Genomic DNA, 18,093 nt, shown 5'->3' on the forward strand with positions numbered 1-18,093 from the left:
TGCTGCACGCCCTAATTTCTGCCTTTCGTTTTATTTTCCTTTTCGCTATATTTATTCTACGTAATTTCTTTTCATTTCACTTATTATTTCTAAATACAATATCTCTTATAATTTGTCTTGCAGAATGTTTTCAAAAAGGCCATTTAGTATTATTTGGCTCCCCGTGTATGTTCTGTACAGTTATCATAAGCTTTCCTCTCCTGCCTTCCTATTTGAGTTCGACATGTGATTACTATATTTAGCCCCATCATTTGGCTCCCCGTGTATGTATGTTCTGTACAGTTATTATAAGCTTTCCTCTCCTTCCTTCCTATTTGAGTTCTACATGTGATTACTATATCATTATTCTCTGCCTCTTTTCTCCTATTCTTTTCTTCCCAATTGTGTTTGTTCCTTAGTTCTTTCCTCATTTTCATGATTCCTAAATTTCATATTAGATAGCCCGCGGCACTCAACACAATTGCTATTCATCAAAGACAACGACGATGGATGAAGAATAAACAAAATCTCTGAAGCAGATGGCGCCATGGATAGGTTTTACGAGAATGGCTGAAGCAGACGAACTTTTTGAGGCAGACGACATAATTTCAATTTACAATAAATAAAAAAGAAGGAATTTTGTCTAATTTAGCTATTATCGACTTTGGTAAGTACTAAAAATATATTTCGGTAAAATTAGACACCTTTAATTTTCAAAGTGGTTACACTTTAAGTCGATTAGCCTTCATAAGCAACCTTTGCTATAGAATAGACCTGCTCCGGTATGAGCCTCTTCCAACGAGAGAAACTCGTAGACTTGTTTCACAGAAATGTATATTTCATAGAAAACGTACGGGCGCGTTCGGCCCGATATACAGACGTTTCTAGCCGTGTTACAATGGAGGAAATCTACATCAACTTTTGTGGATTGGTTAGAGAAAAATTGTTATAAAATACTCTAGACTTGTCGAACAGTGCCTAAAAAGTGTGTCCAAAATATATATTGCTTTAAACTTGAATAGTTTACATGTAAAAGAAAAAAGAGTATTCAATATTCGAATGTTAACAAAAATTTGTCTAGTGCAAAACTGTTGCTGAGTAGGAATTTACCTTGCTAAATTGATAGTCGTTAGTGACCATTTGGCAATGTGAATGGTGCTGACATTTATGAATAAAGTATATATTTTATACGTAGACTGAGTTTCCATTAAACCTATGCGTGCTGAAATACAAAATGTCGAGAAATTTGGCTTATCGCCTGAATAATGATTTCTTTGTCAAGATCTCTCGGCTACTAAGTCGTTCTTTGCAAGCTTCGTCGTCTCCTAAACCAGGAGGTTTAATCAACTTCAGAAATTCTGTTTTACAGATGTACATATTTTGTTCTAAATCCAGACGAATCTAATCAGCTTTAGCTAAGGCCTGGTACATGTAGCAAGATGTTCTTCCTTAGCTGATAAAAAATCGTCTAGCGCTAAACTAAATGAAGAGTGTGTGAGTTGGCTACATTCGGCACCAGATTACGAGACAAACAGACCGAAGACCTACTACAGTGGTTCCCAACCGGTGTGCCGCGGCACCAGAGAGCCGCGCCGTGAGATCAACTGCGGGTGCCGCCAAAATTCATGGCAAAAATTCCTGTCACAATTATATTTTTGTATTGTCATCCATTTTTGTTCATTAAAGCAGCACCAGTGTAAAGATGAGTATTTTCATATTATCCAGGGACAAAATTTTGTTACACTGATGTTGAATCAACGAAATGCTGACAAACTAGAATTTAGATTTTCTAGTATGGGTGCCGGGGACTTCTAAAAGACTTGGCAAGGGAGCCTCAAGCCAGTAAATTTTGGGAACCACTGACCTACTGCCTCAAATACGGCACTTTCTTTCCAACTGGGACAATGATGAATAAAAGCAGCAACTACTGCAACAGCACTGTAGGAGAGAGGGCAAACGCAGAGTATAGGATCCAATATATTTGACGTTTCGCCCAGCAGGGCTTCTTCAGAAAAAAAGTCAAATATATTGGATCCCATACTCTTCGTTTGGCCTCTCTCCCACAGTATTGGACTATGATGTACATTTCATTCTCGATGCTACTACTCGGTAGTTAAAATAGTAAACCTATTTTAATTGATACCACAATTAGAATAGGTAAATAGAAAAATTAGTAAACTAATACTTATCTATCTACCTACCTACATATACATATACTGTACATGCACCACACACACACACACACACACACACACACACACACACACACACACACACACACACACACAGAGATAGATATATATATGTGTGTGTGTGTGTGTGTGTGTGTGTGTGTGTGTGTGTGTGTGTGTGTGTGTATTCACCTTGGTCTTTTTGGATCACGTGTTGGACCCGTGATCGATAGCTATTTCCCTCCCGGAAGAGAGCTCAGAGCTCGTTTGACCGATCAATGGGTAATGCTATGACATTACACACACACACACACAACTCCCCGCCCACGAAAGTCAGAGTAACGACTCGAAGCGCAGCGATACCGAAATAATTCCGGCCCTGGGCAGGATTCGAACCAGATACTGCGGGCACCATCGCGCTGGCAATCCAGTGCTCTACCAACCGCAGTGTTGCATCTTCTTTTAGAATGGAATTCATGGTAATTCCTTGTGATTCGGCAAGGCCAGGGTCCCGAGTGTACTGTTTTTTTTTCAAAATGTTTCGGACAGAGTTTCGCATTCAATCCAAGTTTCCATGACTCGTGCCGTCTGCACCGAATGATCCAGTCCTTGTTGCAAACAGGATCTTTCGGAAAAGAATGGAAATGAAGTCCATTTGCAGCAGAATGTTTCGTGGAATCACTGTTGCAATTTGCGGCGACACCATTTTCGAACTAAATACTGTACTTGATAAAACCTTGCAAACGCAGGGGATGTGACAGATCACTGATCAAGTTGACAGCGTGCAACGGCATTTTATAGTGCACGCATATGGATACAACAGAATGTAAACAGCGAGGTTGACGTCACAGCCTTACGAGAACAGCCGAAGATCGGCGAAGGAAAGTTCGTCTGCTACCGATATTTTTATTACACTTTTCATCACATTGCGTAATAATTAGGATTTATTTTTGCATTGTTTTATCAAAAAATGACTAAGCCATACATCTAGCAAATATTCACCACCTCTTTGAAAACCTCAGTTGACCTTTAACTAAGTTAAAAATCCTTTATTGGTGAATCAACCCTATCCTTATTTTTTTTTTAACTCTGGCTATTGTCAGGATACTTATTCTATACCTATGACACCCCAAAATGTAGTCGAAATGGTGCACTTGAAAATGCATGCCGGTTGTGACAAATTTTCGTCAATAAATCGTTTCATCTCGATAGTGACATGGAATCAGATCTCCATTTATCAAACTCCCCATGCGATCAGATAACCCATGCGGTCGAAAACCGAAGGCGTAGTTACTCTAATTCTACTTCATGCACTCGATACCATCATCGCTTTGATGCCCAAGTGCCAATCACACTCGCACGCTCTCGAGGAAGCCACAGAAATAATGTCCCACGGGCGTCGAAGGGAAGAACCAACGCAGAAGGTCGTGAGACATGGATCGCTGCGGCAGTCGACTGGTTCAGGTGCTATTTTGCCTCCTGGGAGTTTCGCTGGGAATAAGATACACTCCGATGGGCAATCGGGTATTCATACAGAATGTGGATACGGAATACATCCTCACCATCCCGGGATTATTCTCGTCAATACAATGTGCTGCCGCCTGCATGGGACTGAACGCCGGCGAATATAGCTTTGAAGGTTAGAGAGTAAAACTAATGTCTAATTAGTCTTTTGTTAAACAACAAAGTGTGGTCTTACCATTCTGTGCCTCAGACAAAAAAAAAAAAAAAAAAAAAAAAAAAAAAAAAAAAAAAAAAAAAAAAAAAAAAAAAAAAAAAAAAAAAAAAAAAAATATATATATATATATATATATATATATATATATATATATATATATATATATATATAGTTTTAGTGCGACATACGGGGGAGACACAAATCCAGACAAAAAAATATATATATATATATAGTTTTAGTGCGACATACGGGGGAGACACAAATCCAGGTAAGCGGACAAATGGTGAGTGAAATAACACCAAATGTCTGATTGATTTGGCTGGGAGTCAGAAACTTCCTTAAGAATTTTCTTTTAATTCACTAGTTTCAGGGACATTTTGAGGCCGTGTACATTGGGTATTAAAGCATGTCTTATACGTTCCCACTCTGTAATTACTGTACGTTACTGTATTTTTTAAATTTTCGTTTAATCTAGTTTAATTCAAAATATTTATTTGTCAGTTAATGAATGGTTAAACAGATTAATCAATTGATTAAGTAACTTACTTAATCATTCATTTATATATTTTTTCTTTGATGTAGACAATCTTTTGAACTAATTTCAAAATTCAGTGCCTAATGACAAGGAACAGTGAAAGGCAAAATGGTAGACATTTCAAATGAAGGAATCTCATTAAAGACATTGGCAGATTGGAAAAAGTACAACGGCGAGCCACAAAACTTATTCCAGATATCAAAAATAAATCATACGAAAATCGACTAAAACATATGAATCTGTTTTCCCTAAAAAAAAAAAAAAAAAAGAAAAAAAAAAAAGAAAAAAAAAAGCGAAGACTCGGAGGTGACTTGATACATGTTTTTAAGATTCTAAAGGGAATTGACAACATGAAATATGACAAAATTTTCACATTGAATGAGAATCAGACAAGAAACAATGGTCTCAAACTGTCAGGAAATAGATTCAATTTGGAAGTGGGTAGAAACAACTTCGCCAACCGTACAGTAAATGAATGGAATAAACTTCCTGCAGAGGCAGTGCACTGTAGTTCAATTCGAAGCTTTAAGAATCATTTAGATAAACACCTAAGCAAGATGCTGTAATGACTGTCATTTATTCACATTATTCGTCTATTTGTTTTGTTATTGTCTGTTTGTTTATTATCATCTGCTTGATTCACACTTATTATCAGTTATATGTCAATTTATTATTAATAACTACTTACCTGTTTGTTTATCATTTAACTATACCTATGCATTGATTTATTTTATTTATTATTATTATTTATATTATTACATTTTTATTTATCTATTTATCATTATTATGATTTTTTCGCAGCCGACCTTTGTAATCCTTTGAATTAATTTATGAATGTTATGTACTAAATAGGTTGTTATTATCTAGGTTACGCTGTGAAGTACTAGACACTATGACAACAGAGTTGGGCGCGTTCCTAGTTACGTTCCGCTTTAGTTTGGCCGCGGATAGCGTTCCCAAACTATTAAAGCAATATAGGTGCCAGTATAGTATGTGGCCTACGAAATTTTTCTTTGGTATAGTACAGTATATGGCCTACCGGACTTTTCTTTCGGTATGAACCTGTCTTTTAAGCTTTGATAGTCTGGGAGCGCTAACTTTGACCAAACAAAAGCGGAACGCACCGGGGAACGCACCGAGGAACGCGCCCAGCAACCCCCCCCAGGAATATTACCGGTTGAGGTTGGGTTTCGCTGGCACCTTCCGGTAGCTACGCTATAATCTTTCTAATTAGTAATTCATATCCGTGGCCTCCTCATAACACATGTTAGAAAAATTATATATTGTTCTACTACTATTTAGTGGACAAGATGCAGGGGTGACCCGTCATCCAGGAGGTGCCTAGATAAGAGGGAGGGAAGAGGGTAGAGGGGAGTGGAGTATGTAGGGGATGGAAAGGGTGGGAGTAGTTTCTATACCTTTGTTTTTTGGCAACTTCCCATGTAAGGGGGGAAAACCCTTTGGTATATGTATGTATTTACATATATTCCAAAATGATATATGAACCAGATCAGTTGACATAGATAATTTAATGCAATGTGAGGGATGTGACAGTTTAACCTCCAGGAATCGTGTTGGTGTATTTATTTGAGTGTTTTGACGGTGGTATTCTAAAAAAAATCTTTCCCTTCCAAGGATTTATATGATATTTATATAAGGAAAGATTTTTTTAAAGAATGCCACTGTAAGATTTTTACGGTGGTATTCATAAAAAATCTTTCCCTCCCAAGGATCTATATAATATTTATATAAGGAAATATTTATATAAGGAAAGATTTGTTAAGAATGCCACCGTAAGATTCTTACGGTGGTATTCTTAAAAGATTCTTTCCCTTCCAAGAATTTATATAAGATTTATATAAGGAAAGAGTGTTTTAAGAATATCACCGTAAGATTCTTACGGTGTTATTCTTAAAAAGGTTCTTTCCCTTCAGAGGATTTATATAACATTTATATAAGGAAAAATTTGTATAATAATAATAATAGATAAGAATACCACCATAGGATTCTTACGGTGGTATTCTTAAAAAATTCTTTCCTTCCAAGGATTTATATAATATTTATATAAAGAAAGATTTATATAATAAAATATTTTTTAAGAATACCACCGTAAGATTCTCACGGTGGCATTCTTGAAAAATCCTTTCCCTTCCAAGGATTTATATAAGATTTATATAAGGAAAGATTGTTTTAAGAGTATCACCGTAAGATTCTTACGGTGGTATTCTTAAAAAAATCTTTCCTTCCAAGGATTTATAAAAGATTTATATAAGGATTTGGAAAAGGCTTACGACAGGTTAGACAGGAAGGCACTGTGGGAGGTACTGCAGATATATGGGATAGAAGGAAAGCTGGTAAGAGCAGTCAGGAGTTTTTACGAGAGTGGTAGAGCTTGTGTTAGGATTAGAAATGGAGAGAGTGAATGGTTTAAGGTAAAGGTGGGACTTCGTCAGGGATGTGTTATGTCGCCCTGGCTGTTCAATCTATACATGGATGGGGTGGTGCGAGAGGTGAATGCAAGGGTAGTGGGTAGGGGGTTGGAGATGATTAAAGAAAATGGAGAAAAGGAAAATAAGCCAGTTGTTGTTTGCTGACGACACTGCGCTTGTAGCAGGATCGGAGGAGGGATTGAGGAAGTTAGTGACAGAGTTTGAGAAGGTGTGTGAAAAAAGGAAACTGAAGATAAATGTGGGCAAAAGTAAGGTAATGAGATGTATGAGGGGAGAAAGTGACAGCAGGCTGGATGTGAGTATTAAGGGAGAGAGACCGGAGGAAGTGGATTGTTTTAGATACTTGAGTGAGAACGTGGCAGGAAAGGGAGGAGTTGGGGTGGAGGTAGAATGTAGATTGAGAGAAGCGAGTAAATGCCTTGGTGGATTAAAAAGTGTAATGAGAAATAGACATCTGGGAATGGATGCTAAGAGGAGGTTATATGAAGGAGTGATTGTGCCGACAGCACTGTACGGGGTAGAAACATGGAACATAAGAGAGGAAGAGAGAAGGAGTTTGAATGTGTTTGAGATGGAATGTCTGAGAAGTATGATAGGAATTACTAGGCTAGATAGAGTGAGAAATGAGGAGGTGAGGAGGAGAACAGGGGTGGAAAGGGAGTTGGGAGATAGGGTTGATGAAAGAGTATTGGGATGGTTTGGACATATGGAAAGAATGAGTGAAGAAAGATTATTAAAAGAGGTGTGGAAAGCAGAGGTAGAAGGAGTGAATATGAGGGAGCGTCCTAGGATGAGATGGATGGATGGGGTAAAAGGGGCATTACAAAAGAGAGGAATGTCTGTTGAGGAAGGACGGGAGAGGACAGAAGATGGGGTGAATGGAGAGGGGTTGTGTATAGATGATGCTGTGATGCATGAGGGGGAGTGGGTGGGTGATAGCGGGTGAGGAAGTATGTATGAGAAGTTTGACGCAGCCCGAGGGGATTTCTCCCCGTCTTCTCCTTTTCTGCATGAGGGGACGGAGAGGGGGGGATCGCCGAATTAATGAAGCGGCCTTGCTGTGGATGCGCTGTGTCTTGCGACACTGCTTCTGACCCAGGGCAGTGGACAGGATGCAGGGATGACCCGTCATCCAGGAGGTACCAAGATGAGAGGGAGGGAGAAGGGTGGAGGGGAGTGGAATATGTAAGGGATGAAATGGGTGGGAGTGGTTTCTATGCCTTTTTCTTTTTGGCTACCCACCGTGTAAGGGGGAAAAGCCTTTGGTATATGTATGTATGTAAGATTTATATAGGGAAAGATTTTTATTTTATTTTTTCCCTTACAAAGATTTATATAAGATTTATGTAAGGAAATATTTATATAAGGAAACCATTTTTTTGGTATATGTATGTATGTATGTCTGTGTGTATGTATGTATGTATGTAAGATTCATACAAGGAAATATTTTTTCCCTTTCAAGGATTTATATAAGATTTATGTAAGGAAAGATTTATATAAGGATTTTTTTCTTCAAGAATACCACCGTCACTGAGACTCCCAACATATCCTTATTTCCGTGTGGCTTACGCGACATTTGACGTCATATCCGGTTAAAAATCACTGGTTCAGCTCTTGATAGAGCATTGCACATACCCAGAGAGTTTAATGAATAATGTAGCAGATACGAGAACATAAAATAAGTTTCACAGACAGACACTGTTCTGCTTAGCAAAGAGACAGGTACACATGAAATAACGCCGTTGAACTGTCGTATCATTTTCGTGTTTTCGCAAGTCCTCCGCGTTTCACCACTGCATATAAAACAAAACAATGCTCTCTTGTAAAAAGTTGTGTTTCTTTTTTATATTTGAGGTTCTCTGAAGACAAGGAGTCTTGTTGAGAACCGATTTGATTATTAAAAGTATTTTTTCACTATTCTTAGATTTTGTCAACTTAGGACGACAAACTCGATATAGATTTTTTACCCTCTATGCCTAAGTGGCTTCGGTGGTCGATGCGAGTGACCCCCTGGTTGGTATTTATTCGTTCTGAAACTCTTATTTGTTGAGATCAAAACCTTTTTCAGCTCGATCCTCGCGCAAAGCGTATCCCAAGATATTTATCAAAACAAGTATTCACTCCGCCCCCCAATAAAAAGGCACGCACACACACACACACACACACACACACACACACACACACACACACACACACACACACACACACACACACACACACACACACACACACACACACACACACACACACACACACACACACACATATATATATATATATATATATATGTATATATATATATACATGTGCAAAACAAATCACTAAACATACGTGACAACAATACTTGCAGAATCCACTTGGAAAATAAAAGAAATGAATACCAAACGTCTTCGTCTATTCAAGCCATCATCAGAGTAAAAAGAATTCTTTGTACCCTGACGATGTCTTGAATAGACGAAAACATTTGTTATTAATTTATTTTATTTTCCAAGTGGTTTCTGCAAATATATACATATATATATATATATATATATATATATATATATATATATATATATGCAACAGTAATCACATAAAACACGTGTGAATAAAGATATTATGCTGAACCACGAGGAAGTCAAAGATCGGAATACTGAACGTTTTCGTCAATTTAAGACATTTTCAAAGTACATAGTTACACAACGAAGTACAGGTTAAATACAGTAGTGTAGAGAATAGGAGAGGTCACTCAACATAAATACATAGTAATGTCTTACAAAGGAACAAAAATAGAAAAAATAAAAATAATAACGACAAAAACAAAAAAATAAAATGGGTGACAATTGACACAGGTTGACAAAAGGTCACACAAGGTGGCTAAGGCGGAGCATTTTTTTAAATTATTTTTTCTTGTCATCATTATTCTTTTTCTATTTTTGTTCCTTTGTAAAACATTCCTTATGTAGTTATGATGAGTGACCTCTCCTGTTCTCTACACTATTATATTTAAGCTGTACTTTGTTGTGTAACTATGTACTTTGAAAATGTCTTACATACATCATACATATACCAAGGCTTTTTCCCCCTTCCAAGGGAGGTAGCCACAAAAAGAAAGGCATAAAAACACTCCCACCCATTTCATCCCTAAAAACACTCCACACCCCTCCCACCCTTCCTCTCATCTGAGCACCTCCTGGATGACGGGTCATCCCTGAACCCTGCCCACCGCCCTGGGTCAGAAGCAGTGTCGCAAGACACAGTACATCCACAGCAAGGCCGCTTCATTTAATCGGCGACCCCCCCTCTCCGTCCCCCCTTGCATATAAGGAGAGGACGGGGAGAAATCCCTTCGGGCTGCGTCAAAATTTACTCACACATACTACCCCACCCCCCACCCCCCCGCCTATTCCTCCTCATGTCGTCACAACATCATCCATATACAACCATTCTCCACTCACCTCTGTCTTCCGTCCTCTCCCTTCCTTCCTCAACAGACATTCCCCTTTTCCCCAAAGCCCCCTTCACCCCATCCATCCACCTCATCCTAGGACGTCCCCTCATGTTCACTCCCTCCACATCTGCCTTCCATACCTCTTTTACTAGTCTTTCGTCACTCATTCTTTCCATGTGTCCAAACCATCCTAATATTCTTTCCTCAACCCTCTCTCCCAAATCCTTTTTCACCCCTGTTCTCCTCCTCACCTCCTCATTTCTCACTCTATCTAGCCTAGTAACCCCCACCATACTTCTCAGACACCTCATCTCAAACACATTCAAACTCCTTCTCTCTTCTTCTCTTATGTTCCACGTTTCTGCCCCATACAGTGCTGTTGGCACAATCACTCCTTCATACAGTCTCCTCTTCGCATCCATTCCCAAATGTCTATTTCTCATTACACTCTTTAAACCACCAAGGCATTTACTCGCTTCTCTCAATCTACATTCTACCTCCACCTTCACTCCACCTTTTCCTGCTACACTTGCACCCAAGTATCTAAAACTATCCACTTCCTCCAGTCGCTCTCCCTTAATGTTCACTTCCAGTCTACTGCCACTTTCACCCCTTGTACATCTCATCACCTTACTTTTACCCACATTTATCTTTAGCTTTCTTCTATCACATACTCTCCCAAACTCTGCCACCAGCTTCCTCAATCCCTCCTCTGACCCTGCCACAAGCGCAGTGTCGTCCGCAAACAACAGCTGGCTCACCTCCCACTTTTCTCCATTTTCTTAAATAGACGAAAACGTTCAGTAATCCGATCTTTGATTTCCTCGTGGTTTCAGCAAAAAAAAAAAAAAAAAAAAAAAAATATATATATATATATATATATATATGTGTGTGTGTGTGTGTGTGTGTGTGTGTGTGTGTATGTGTGTGTGTGTGTTTTGCATTGCAATGGGTTTAGTAGTAAGTACTGTATTTATATTCGTTGATGGGGTTGATTTGAGTAAAAGCATAGAAATAGATTTCATATTTTCTCTGTCATTGATAAATAGGCCACCTTTTTGCGGATTTTTTTTTTCTTTTGCCATGTTCTAGTGACAAAAAAAAAGTTTCTATATGCTAAGAAGACCCTACTCTCATCACACACATAATATTCCAAATATATCAAAAAACGACGACTTAGCAACTGCACGACAAACTAGCGCGTTTTCTTTTTCTCCGATTCCAAAATCCATTTCCTGAAAAAGAAAAACACTATACTTAGTCCAACAGCACATGTCACTTAAAACGATTCGACAGGCAAAAAATTGCGAAGCTTCACCATATTATTCGACCTTATCATTCCAATCGCCGATACGCTGATACAAGGTCTATATATACCAGGTCTAACCATTTGAGCCGTTCTGCGCAGCTTTTGACGTCATCGGGCTGCTTCCGTTTTCTATTTGTGAAACACTGAAGAAAAATGTGAAACGCTAAGGAAGACTGGAATTATTATATTTTACCCCGTTAACTCCTCTCTCTAGCTCATTGCTATTATCTGTGTGTGTGTGTGTGTGTGTGTATGTATTTACCTACTTGTATTTTACGGGAAGGGGAGCTATGCTCGTGGTGGTGTGTGTATGTGTGTGTTTATATACTTGTATTTTACGGGAAGGGGAGATATCGTCGTGTGTGCTTATATGTGTACACGTTCACATGTGTGTGTGTGTGTGTGTGTGTGTGTGTGTGTGCGTGCGCGCGCGCGCGCGTGTGTGTTTATATACTTGTATTTTACGGGAAGGGGAGATATCGTCGTGTGTGCTTATATGTGTACACGTTCGCATGTGTATGTGTGTGCGTGTGTGTGTGTGTGTGTGTGTGTGTGTGTATGTGTGTGTGTGTGTACTTATATACTTGTATTTTACGGGAAGGGGAGATATCGTTGTGTGTGCGTATATGTGTTCACGATCACATGTGTGTGTGTATGTGTGTGTGTGTGCGTGTGTGTGTGTGTATTTTACGGGAAGGGGAGATATCGTCGTGTGTGCTTATATGTGTACACGTTCACGTGTGTGTGTGTGTGTGTGTGAGATTCACCTTGGTCTTTTGGATCACGTGTTGAACTCGTGATCGACAGCTATTTCCCTCCCGGAAGAGAGCTCAGAGCTCGTATGTCCGATCTATGACCTTACATGCACACACACATCCAACTCCCCGCCCACTAGATTTGAAGTAACGACTCCAAGCGTAGCGATACCGAAAAAATCCAGCGCTGGGCAGGATTCGAACCAGTTACTGCCGGTGCCTCCGTAATAATAATCTGAGTCCCTGCCGACGGCGTCACCAAGTCATATGTGTTTCTGAGTGTGTGTTTATATAGTTGCATTTTACGGGAAGGGGAGATATCGTCCTGTGTGCTTATATATGTACACGTTCACATGCGTGTGTGTATGTGTGTGCGCGCGTGTGTGTGTATTTATATACTTATATTTTACGGGAAGGGGAGATATCGTCGTGTGTGCTTATATGTGTGCACGTTCACATGTGTGTGTGTGTGTAATTGCAGGGAAATGATAAAAGTTAACATTTGGCTTACTTCCTCTTTGGTTTGAGCCACAAGCCTTAATGGCACAATAAGCCGTATTGTCAAGATCTATATATACAGATATATATAGATCTTCATTGCCAGAATATAACTAATTGCGTGGAGCGGTGCGAGCGGAGGCAGCAACATATCCAACTAACACCGATGGGACGCGCGAACCCCACTTTGACCAGCCCGGTGACGTCACGGGCCCGCTGCGTAAAACACCCTCGAAATTCGGTCGGAAGTGGTTAGACCTGGTATATATAGACCTTGCGCGGATACACCAACAAATTCATCGACGACTTTCCTTGCAGATGGTGAGTGCCATTTGTATGGGAGAGTGATCGACTATCCACCTTTGCAGACTTCTTTGTTTTCCCTCAGCCCAGTCAATGTTACTAATGTAGCTCTCCACAAGCCTTCACAAGCTTCAACTAATACGTGAGTATTGGCATCTTGTTTTGTTTGTGGGCTCCAGTCCACGGTAGATTAGATTTCAGTCCACTGTGATGGCATGAGACATTTTCTCTCACGGACAAACGACATGCACCTGCATTTATGTTTCTGTATGTATGCATGTATGTATGTATGTGTATATGCATATAAATATGTATGTATATATGTATGTATGTTCACATGCATGTATGTATATGTGTATGTATGTATGTGTGTGTATCTATGCATGTGTGTATGTATGTGTATTTATGTATGTATGTATATATGTAAGTGATATGCAATAAAGTATGTATATGTGTATGTATGCATATAAGTATGCATGTATATATGTATGTATGCATGTATGTATGTATATATGTTCGTATGCATGTATGTATATGTGTATGTGTGTGTATTTATGCATGTGTGTATGTACATGTGTATGTATGTGTGTATGTATGCATATAAGTATGTATATGTGTATGTATGCATATAAGTATGTATGTATATATGTATGTATATATGAATGTATGTATGTATGTATGTATGGATGGATGCATGCATGTACGTATGAATGCATGTATGTATGTATTAGGTATGTAAGTACGTATGTGTGCATGCATGTAAATACGTGTGCATACAACGTTGAAACGGTGCTCACTATTTTTATTTCTTTATTTCCATTTGCCAAACTCCTAAGATTTATTTATACTGTTGGCCTGGATTATATCATCTGACTTATTTCACAAATTGACGCATCTATGTGGAAAGTTGTGTTTCCTAACATCTTTTAAGCCATCTATCTTTTCTAGATTTGATGCTGTGATCTCTTGTTCTTTCACCCTACACCAGCAGATGTCCTGTCATTTTGTTCTATTATTTTTCTATTTCGAGTATCATTATCATATTAACCATGTTAATATCAACCAGGTTATCCAGTCTCTCCTTATGTGCCTTTTATCCAAGCTTGGAATGTTTTAGATTTGCCGCCATTTGCACTTTCTCCGTTTTCTTTTACCTTAATTTTTCTGCCGTAAACATATCACTGATCTATATTCCAATCTGAAGAGAATCAAACTTTCAATTATTTTCCTTTATGTTCTCATGCATGTAATGGAATGCCATTGCTAAGTTCAACTGTGATTTACGAATCTTTATGCATGTTTCCCCAGTGACAGAGTACCTTTCGATAAAACAGCTAAATATTTTTCATCCTTCGCCTTTGTGATTAATTCCTCTTATGTTTGATAATTTTTTCCAAATTCTGTTTTGGCCCATTTCCAACTTTTATATTAATCTTTTGTGCGGCACATTGTCGAAGACAAGCCACCCAATCTTTTCTCTAGCAGTAGTAAGGAGGTTGGTAATACAAAACATTCCTTTCCTGAAATCAAGTAATTATTCTTATTCTTATTCTTATTCTTATTCTTATTCTTATTATTATTATTATTATTATTATTATTATTATTATTATTATTATTATTATTATTATTATTATTATTATTATTTTGTAATTTCCACACATTTTTGATATTGTTCAGTTCATTCTCCGTTCCCTGTTTTGAATACTTTCACAGCGTTTTCTGATTTCCAGTAAAGTATGCATGTGCATTTCTATGTATGTATGTATGTATGTATGTATGCAAACGTATATGTATATATGTACATATGTGTTTACAGAGGTGGGCAGTTGAGTTCCTTTAGTGCGTTCCTGCGTACGTACGCACCGCCTCTTTATGAACGCAAGAACGCAAAATTTCAAAGTAAACGCCCGAAAATTTAAAGCGTTCCTGCGTTCCGAAACTTTTTTTTTTATATACAAACGTTGCCAGTAGAAACAACAAAAAACGACATTCACTACGCGGCAACATTCTGGCGTTCACGTTCAGGCGGGAAGCTCTCCCATTGATCAGCGGCAAAGACGACCAAAGCTTTAGCTGTTTACGTTTAGACGTTTAAGTGGAAGAGACGGTCAACTAAACCCAGGACTAAAGGAAGAGAGCGATGGTGAGCGTGTAGTGTTACGTAACTACACAACGATGAAGGTACACATCAGCGAGAGAAAGGAATTATCTTAAGTCCAATCCCTCCTTTCAATTTCCCTTGCAGGGGGCAATCCCATTTGGTCAACGACCAGTATACGTGCGCTTCTGGCAGTTGTTGTTTCTCCTCGTCTACTTCGGCACCATACTGGTGGATAGTCGATCTCGAGGCAGCTTACATCATCTACACAGTGAAAGTCCTCCGCCTAAGTGATTACAGAGGAGTTGAGGTGATGTTGTCTAATTCAATATATTCATGTACCATTCTGATGGTATTCTATCCTTCCCTATTAAGCTTCATCACATCTATATAAAAAGCACATGCGCACTCAGACCACAAGACAAACATTCTAGAACCGACCATTTTGTGGAAAATTTCTACAAATTTGTGGGAGAAATTTGCTCACATGGGATGTTTTGTGGGAGAATTGTATGTTGCAATGAACTTATTTGTGTATATAATAATTCCCTCTTTTAGTGGGGGAAGAATGTGGAAATCCAGATTTCCTGGTGGGAATTTTTTGGGAAAAATCTCATTCATTTGTGGAAACTGGCATAGAACACAGTGGCAACACTGCATGAGACGCCATACTTCACTAGACTCCTTCAGGCATCAGCCCTACGGAGAAGCCCCTCCCATGACAAGCAAAAACTACACTGGTACTGCTACGTTCAAATCACGAATTGTCACCCCAGTCTTCGACAGAGTGACAATTCTTCATGTGGGCCATTCTGGGTTTACGATTCTTCGGTTGTATAAGTTGATAACAATAAGCATAACCCTCATTCAACCTAACCTAACGTAATCTTTATTCCACTGTTGATATTCGGCGTACTGGAGTGACAATTCTTCAGGTGGGATCTCATGGGATGACGATTCTTCATGTGGGCGTTCTGGGGTAACAATTCTTCATTTGGCCCCTACCCAGCCTTATAACAATATAAACACAAAGTGGGTCTAGCGACAGAACCAAACTACTCCAGAGGTAATCACCACACAGAAGACACTGAACATGTCACCTTATTTTGGCTCACTTAAATCCAGTAGTACTTAATCTTTTTTAGTGCCCACACCTTTTGAGACCTCACAGAATTTCTCGTAACTCCTTATACAAAATCATTACCGTTGAAGAAAGAAATATAGACCAGTGATGAAAAATTAAACTAACAAACTAGATCTGTTTAATTACAAAATGAAAATAAAGCTTGTAGAAAAAGAGAAATTATGAAAAACCACGTTTGTCAGTCTCTGTGTAAATGTAGCATTAAATTGCCCACTCGTACCTCCAGGTTTCCGGTTTGTGACAACACGCTGCCACTGCTATAGTTTTCCCTAGTTACACATATCTTAACTGTACATAAAATTGTTAATCTTTATCAAATCATTATAAATAATACAGTATGTTTCAAATATTATGTAATGTGAAAATGACTTTTTCATTGTTAAATCTATATATGTAGAATTTTATTTGCATACACTTTTTAAACCTTGTATCTTCTCTATATATTACCTCCCATCTTCAGTTGTGACGGTATCTATCTCTAAATGTGACGAGGTAGTATAAAATATCAGAATTCTTACGTTATTAGAATGGAGCTTTCTCAGGTTAAATTCTAAAGTTATAATCCTACCTGGTCAACATATTACTTCATTCTTGGGCGATCTATGGGTTATTCTGGTGGTTTACTTGTCATAGCTCCGTCTGGCCTCAGATCCCACACTGTTTCTGGTCTTGCAACTGTATAGGACTCTGTGAAACACACGCACACACACACACACACACACACACACATAAAACGTTATCATGCCCACAAGTGCTAATACGTTCACACACACACACACACACACACACACACACACACACACACACACACACACACACACACACACACATATATATATATATATATATATATATATATATATATATATATATATACAGTACATATATATTGACTTTATTAAGAATCACTTCCTTTCTGACTTTCTACTTCGCATTTCTTTTTACCTTTCACTGTTTTCCCTTCTTTTTTCCTTTCTCTATTACTACTCGTACATCGCCTTCCATTCCCACTGAGTTGGTACATAGATCAGTATCAGCTCACTCCCAACCTTCTTCGTAGCTGTTTTTCCACGCAATTAGATTTTCCCTTTCGTGCAGATCGAACTTCCCCTCCCACAATACACCTATCCAGTAAGTGCGGGTGGTCTGGGGGTAGAGTGTCCCACGATACCACTCACTGGTATTGTTCTAGTGTGAACAAAATGTTATAGCTTTGATTAAAAAAAGATGTTCTTACCAGCTACCATGTTTACGCTATCCATCACCCAAATCTTTGAAAACACTCTCACATCATATGTATGTATGTATATTTTTATGTATGCACTGTGTTATCATTTAAACGTTTCTCTGATCCCTGGTAGATGTTTATTGGAAAAGAGCTTGGGACTCCAGGAGACTTCAGCGGCTTTCAGAGTCTTGGCACGTTCCTGATTGGTCGTCCAGACTCTCGCACCATTGTATACCAAAACCTACAAGGCATCGAGGGCCAGTACGTCGGTCTGTCGATGAATCCTGTCGGAGCGTACGCCTTAAGGGTGTGTGACGTGCAAGTGATGGCAATACCGGCTCCACCGGCCCCACTGGTCCCTGAGCAGTCCAATTCTACAAATTCCACAAATTCTACAGATTATGTGGCTTGAAAAGGTACAGTTCCGCCTCGCGTAATTCGGTTGTACCTGCATCCTCACCCGAGGTGTTTCGGAACTCTGCAAATATATCTTTCATGGAAGAGTACCGAATATA

General features: G+C 38.8%; 1 protein-coding gene across 1 annotated transcript; it reads left to right on the plus strand.

The window, feature by feature from the left end:
• The first annotated feature begins 3,567 nt into the window (after positions 1-3,567).
• On the plus strand, positions 3,568-17,990 carry LOC143022347 (uncharacterized). The gene is made up of 4 exons (XM_076180498.1): positions 3,568-3,789; positions 13,124-13,250; positions 15,354-15,516; positions 17,712-17,990. The coding sequence occupies exons 1-4, from the start codon at positions 3,585-3,587 to the stop codon at positions 17,988-17,990; spliced, it is 774 nt and encodes a 257-aa protein (XP_076036613.1). The 5' UTR covers positions 3,568-3,584.
• Positions 17,991-18,093: the final 103 nt, after the last annotated feature.

This window comes from Oratosquilla oratoria, chromosome 44 (assembly GCF_046742065.1).
Source record: "Oratosquilla oratoria isolate Oo_2021 chromosome 44, ASM4674206v1, whole genome shotgun sequence".
NCBI classification, from domain to species: Eukaryota; Metazoa; Arthropoda; class Malacostraca; order Stomatopoda; family Squillidae; genus Oratosquilla; species Oratosquilla oratoria.

What these genes read in the sequence shown, in the direction of transcription:
- LOC143022347 (XM_076180498.1), top strand. Translation starts at nt 3,585, where the DNA reads ATGGATCGCTGCGGCAGTCGACTGGTTCAGGTGCTATTTTGCCTCCTG. An exon ending in TCACAAGCTTCAACTAATAC is followed by an intron (nt 13,251 to 15,353) that starts GTGAGTATTGGC and finishes TTTCCCTTGCAG; the next exon opens with GGGGCAATCCCATTTGGTCA. An exon ending in GTGATTACAGAGGAGTTGAG is followed by an intron (nt 15,517 to 17,711) that starts GTGATGTTGTCT and finishes GATCCCTGGTAG; the next exon opens with ATGTTTATTGGAAAAGAGCT.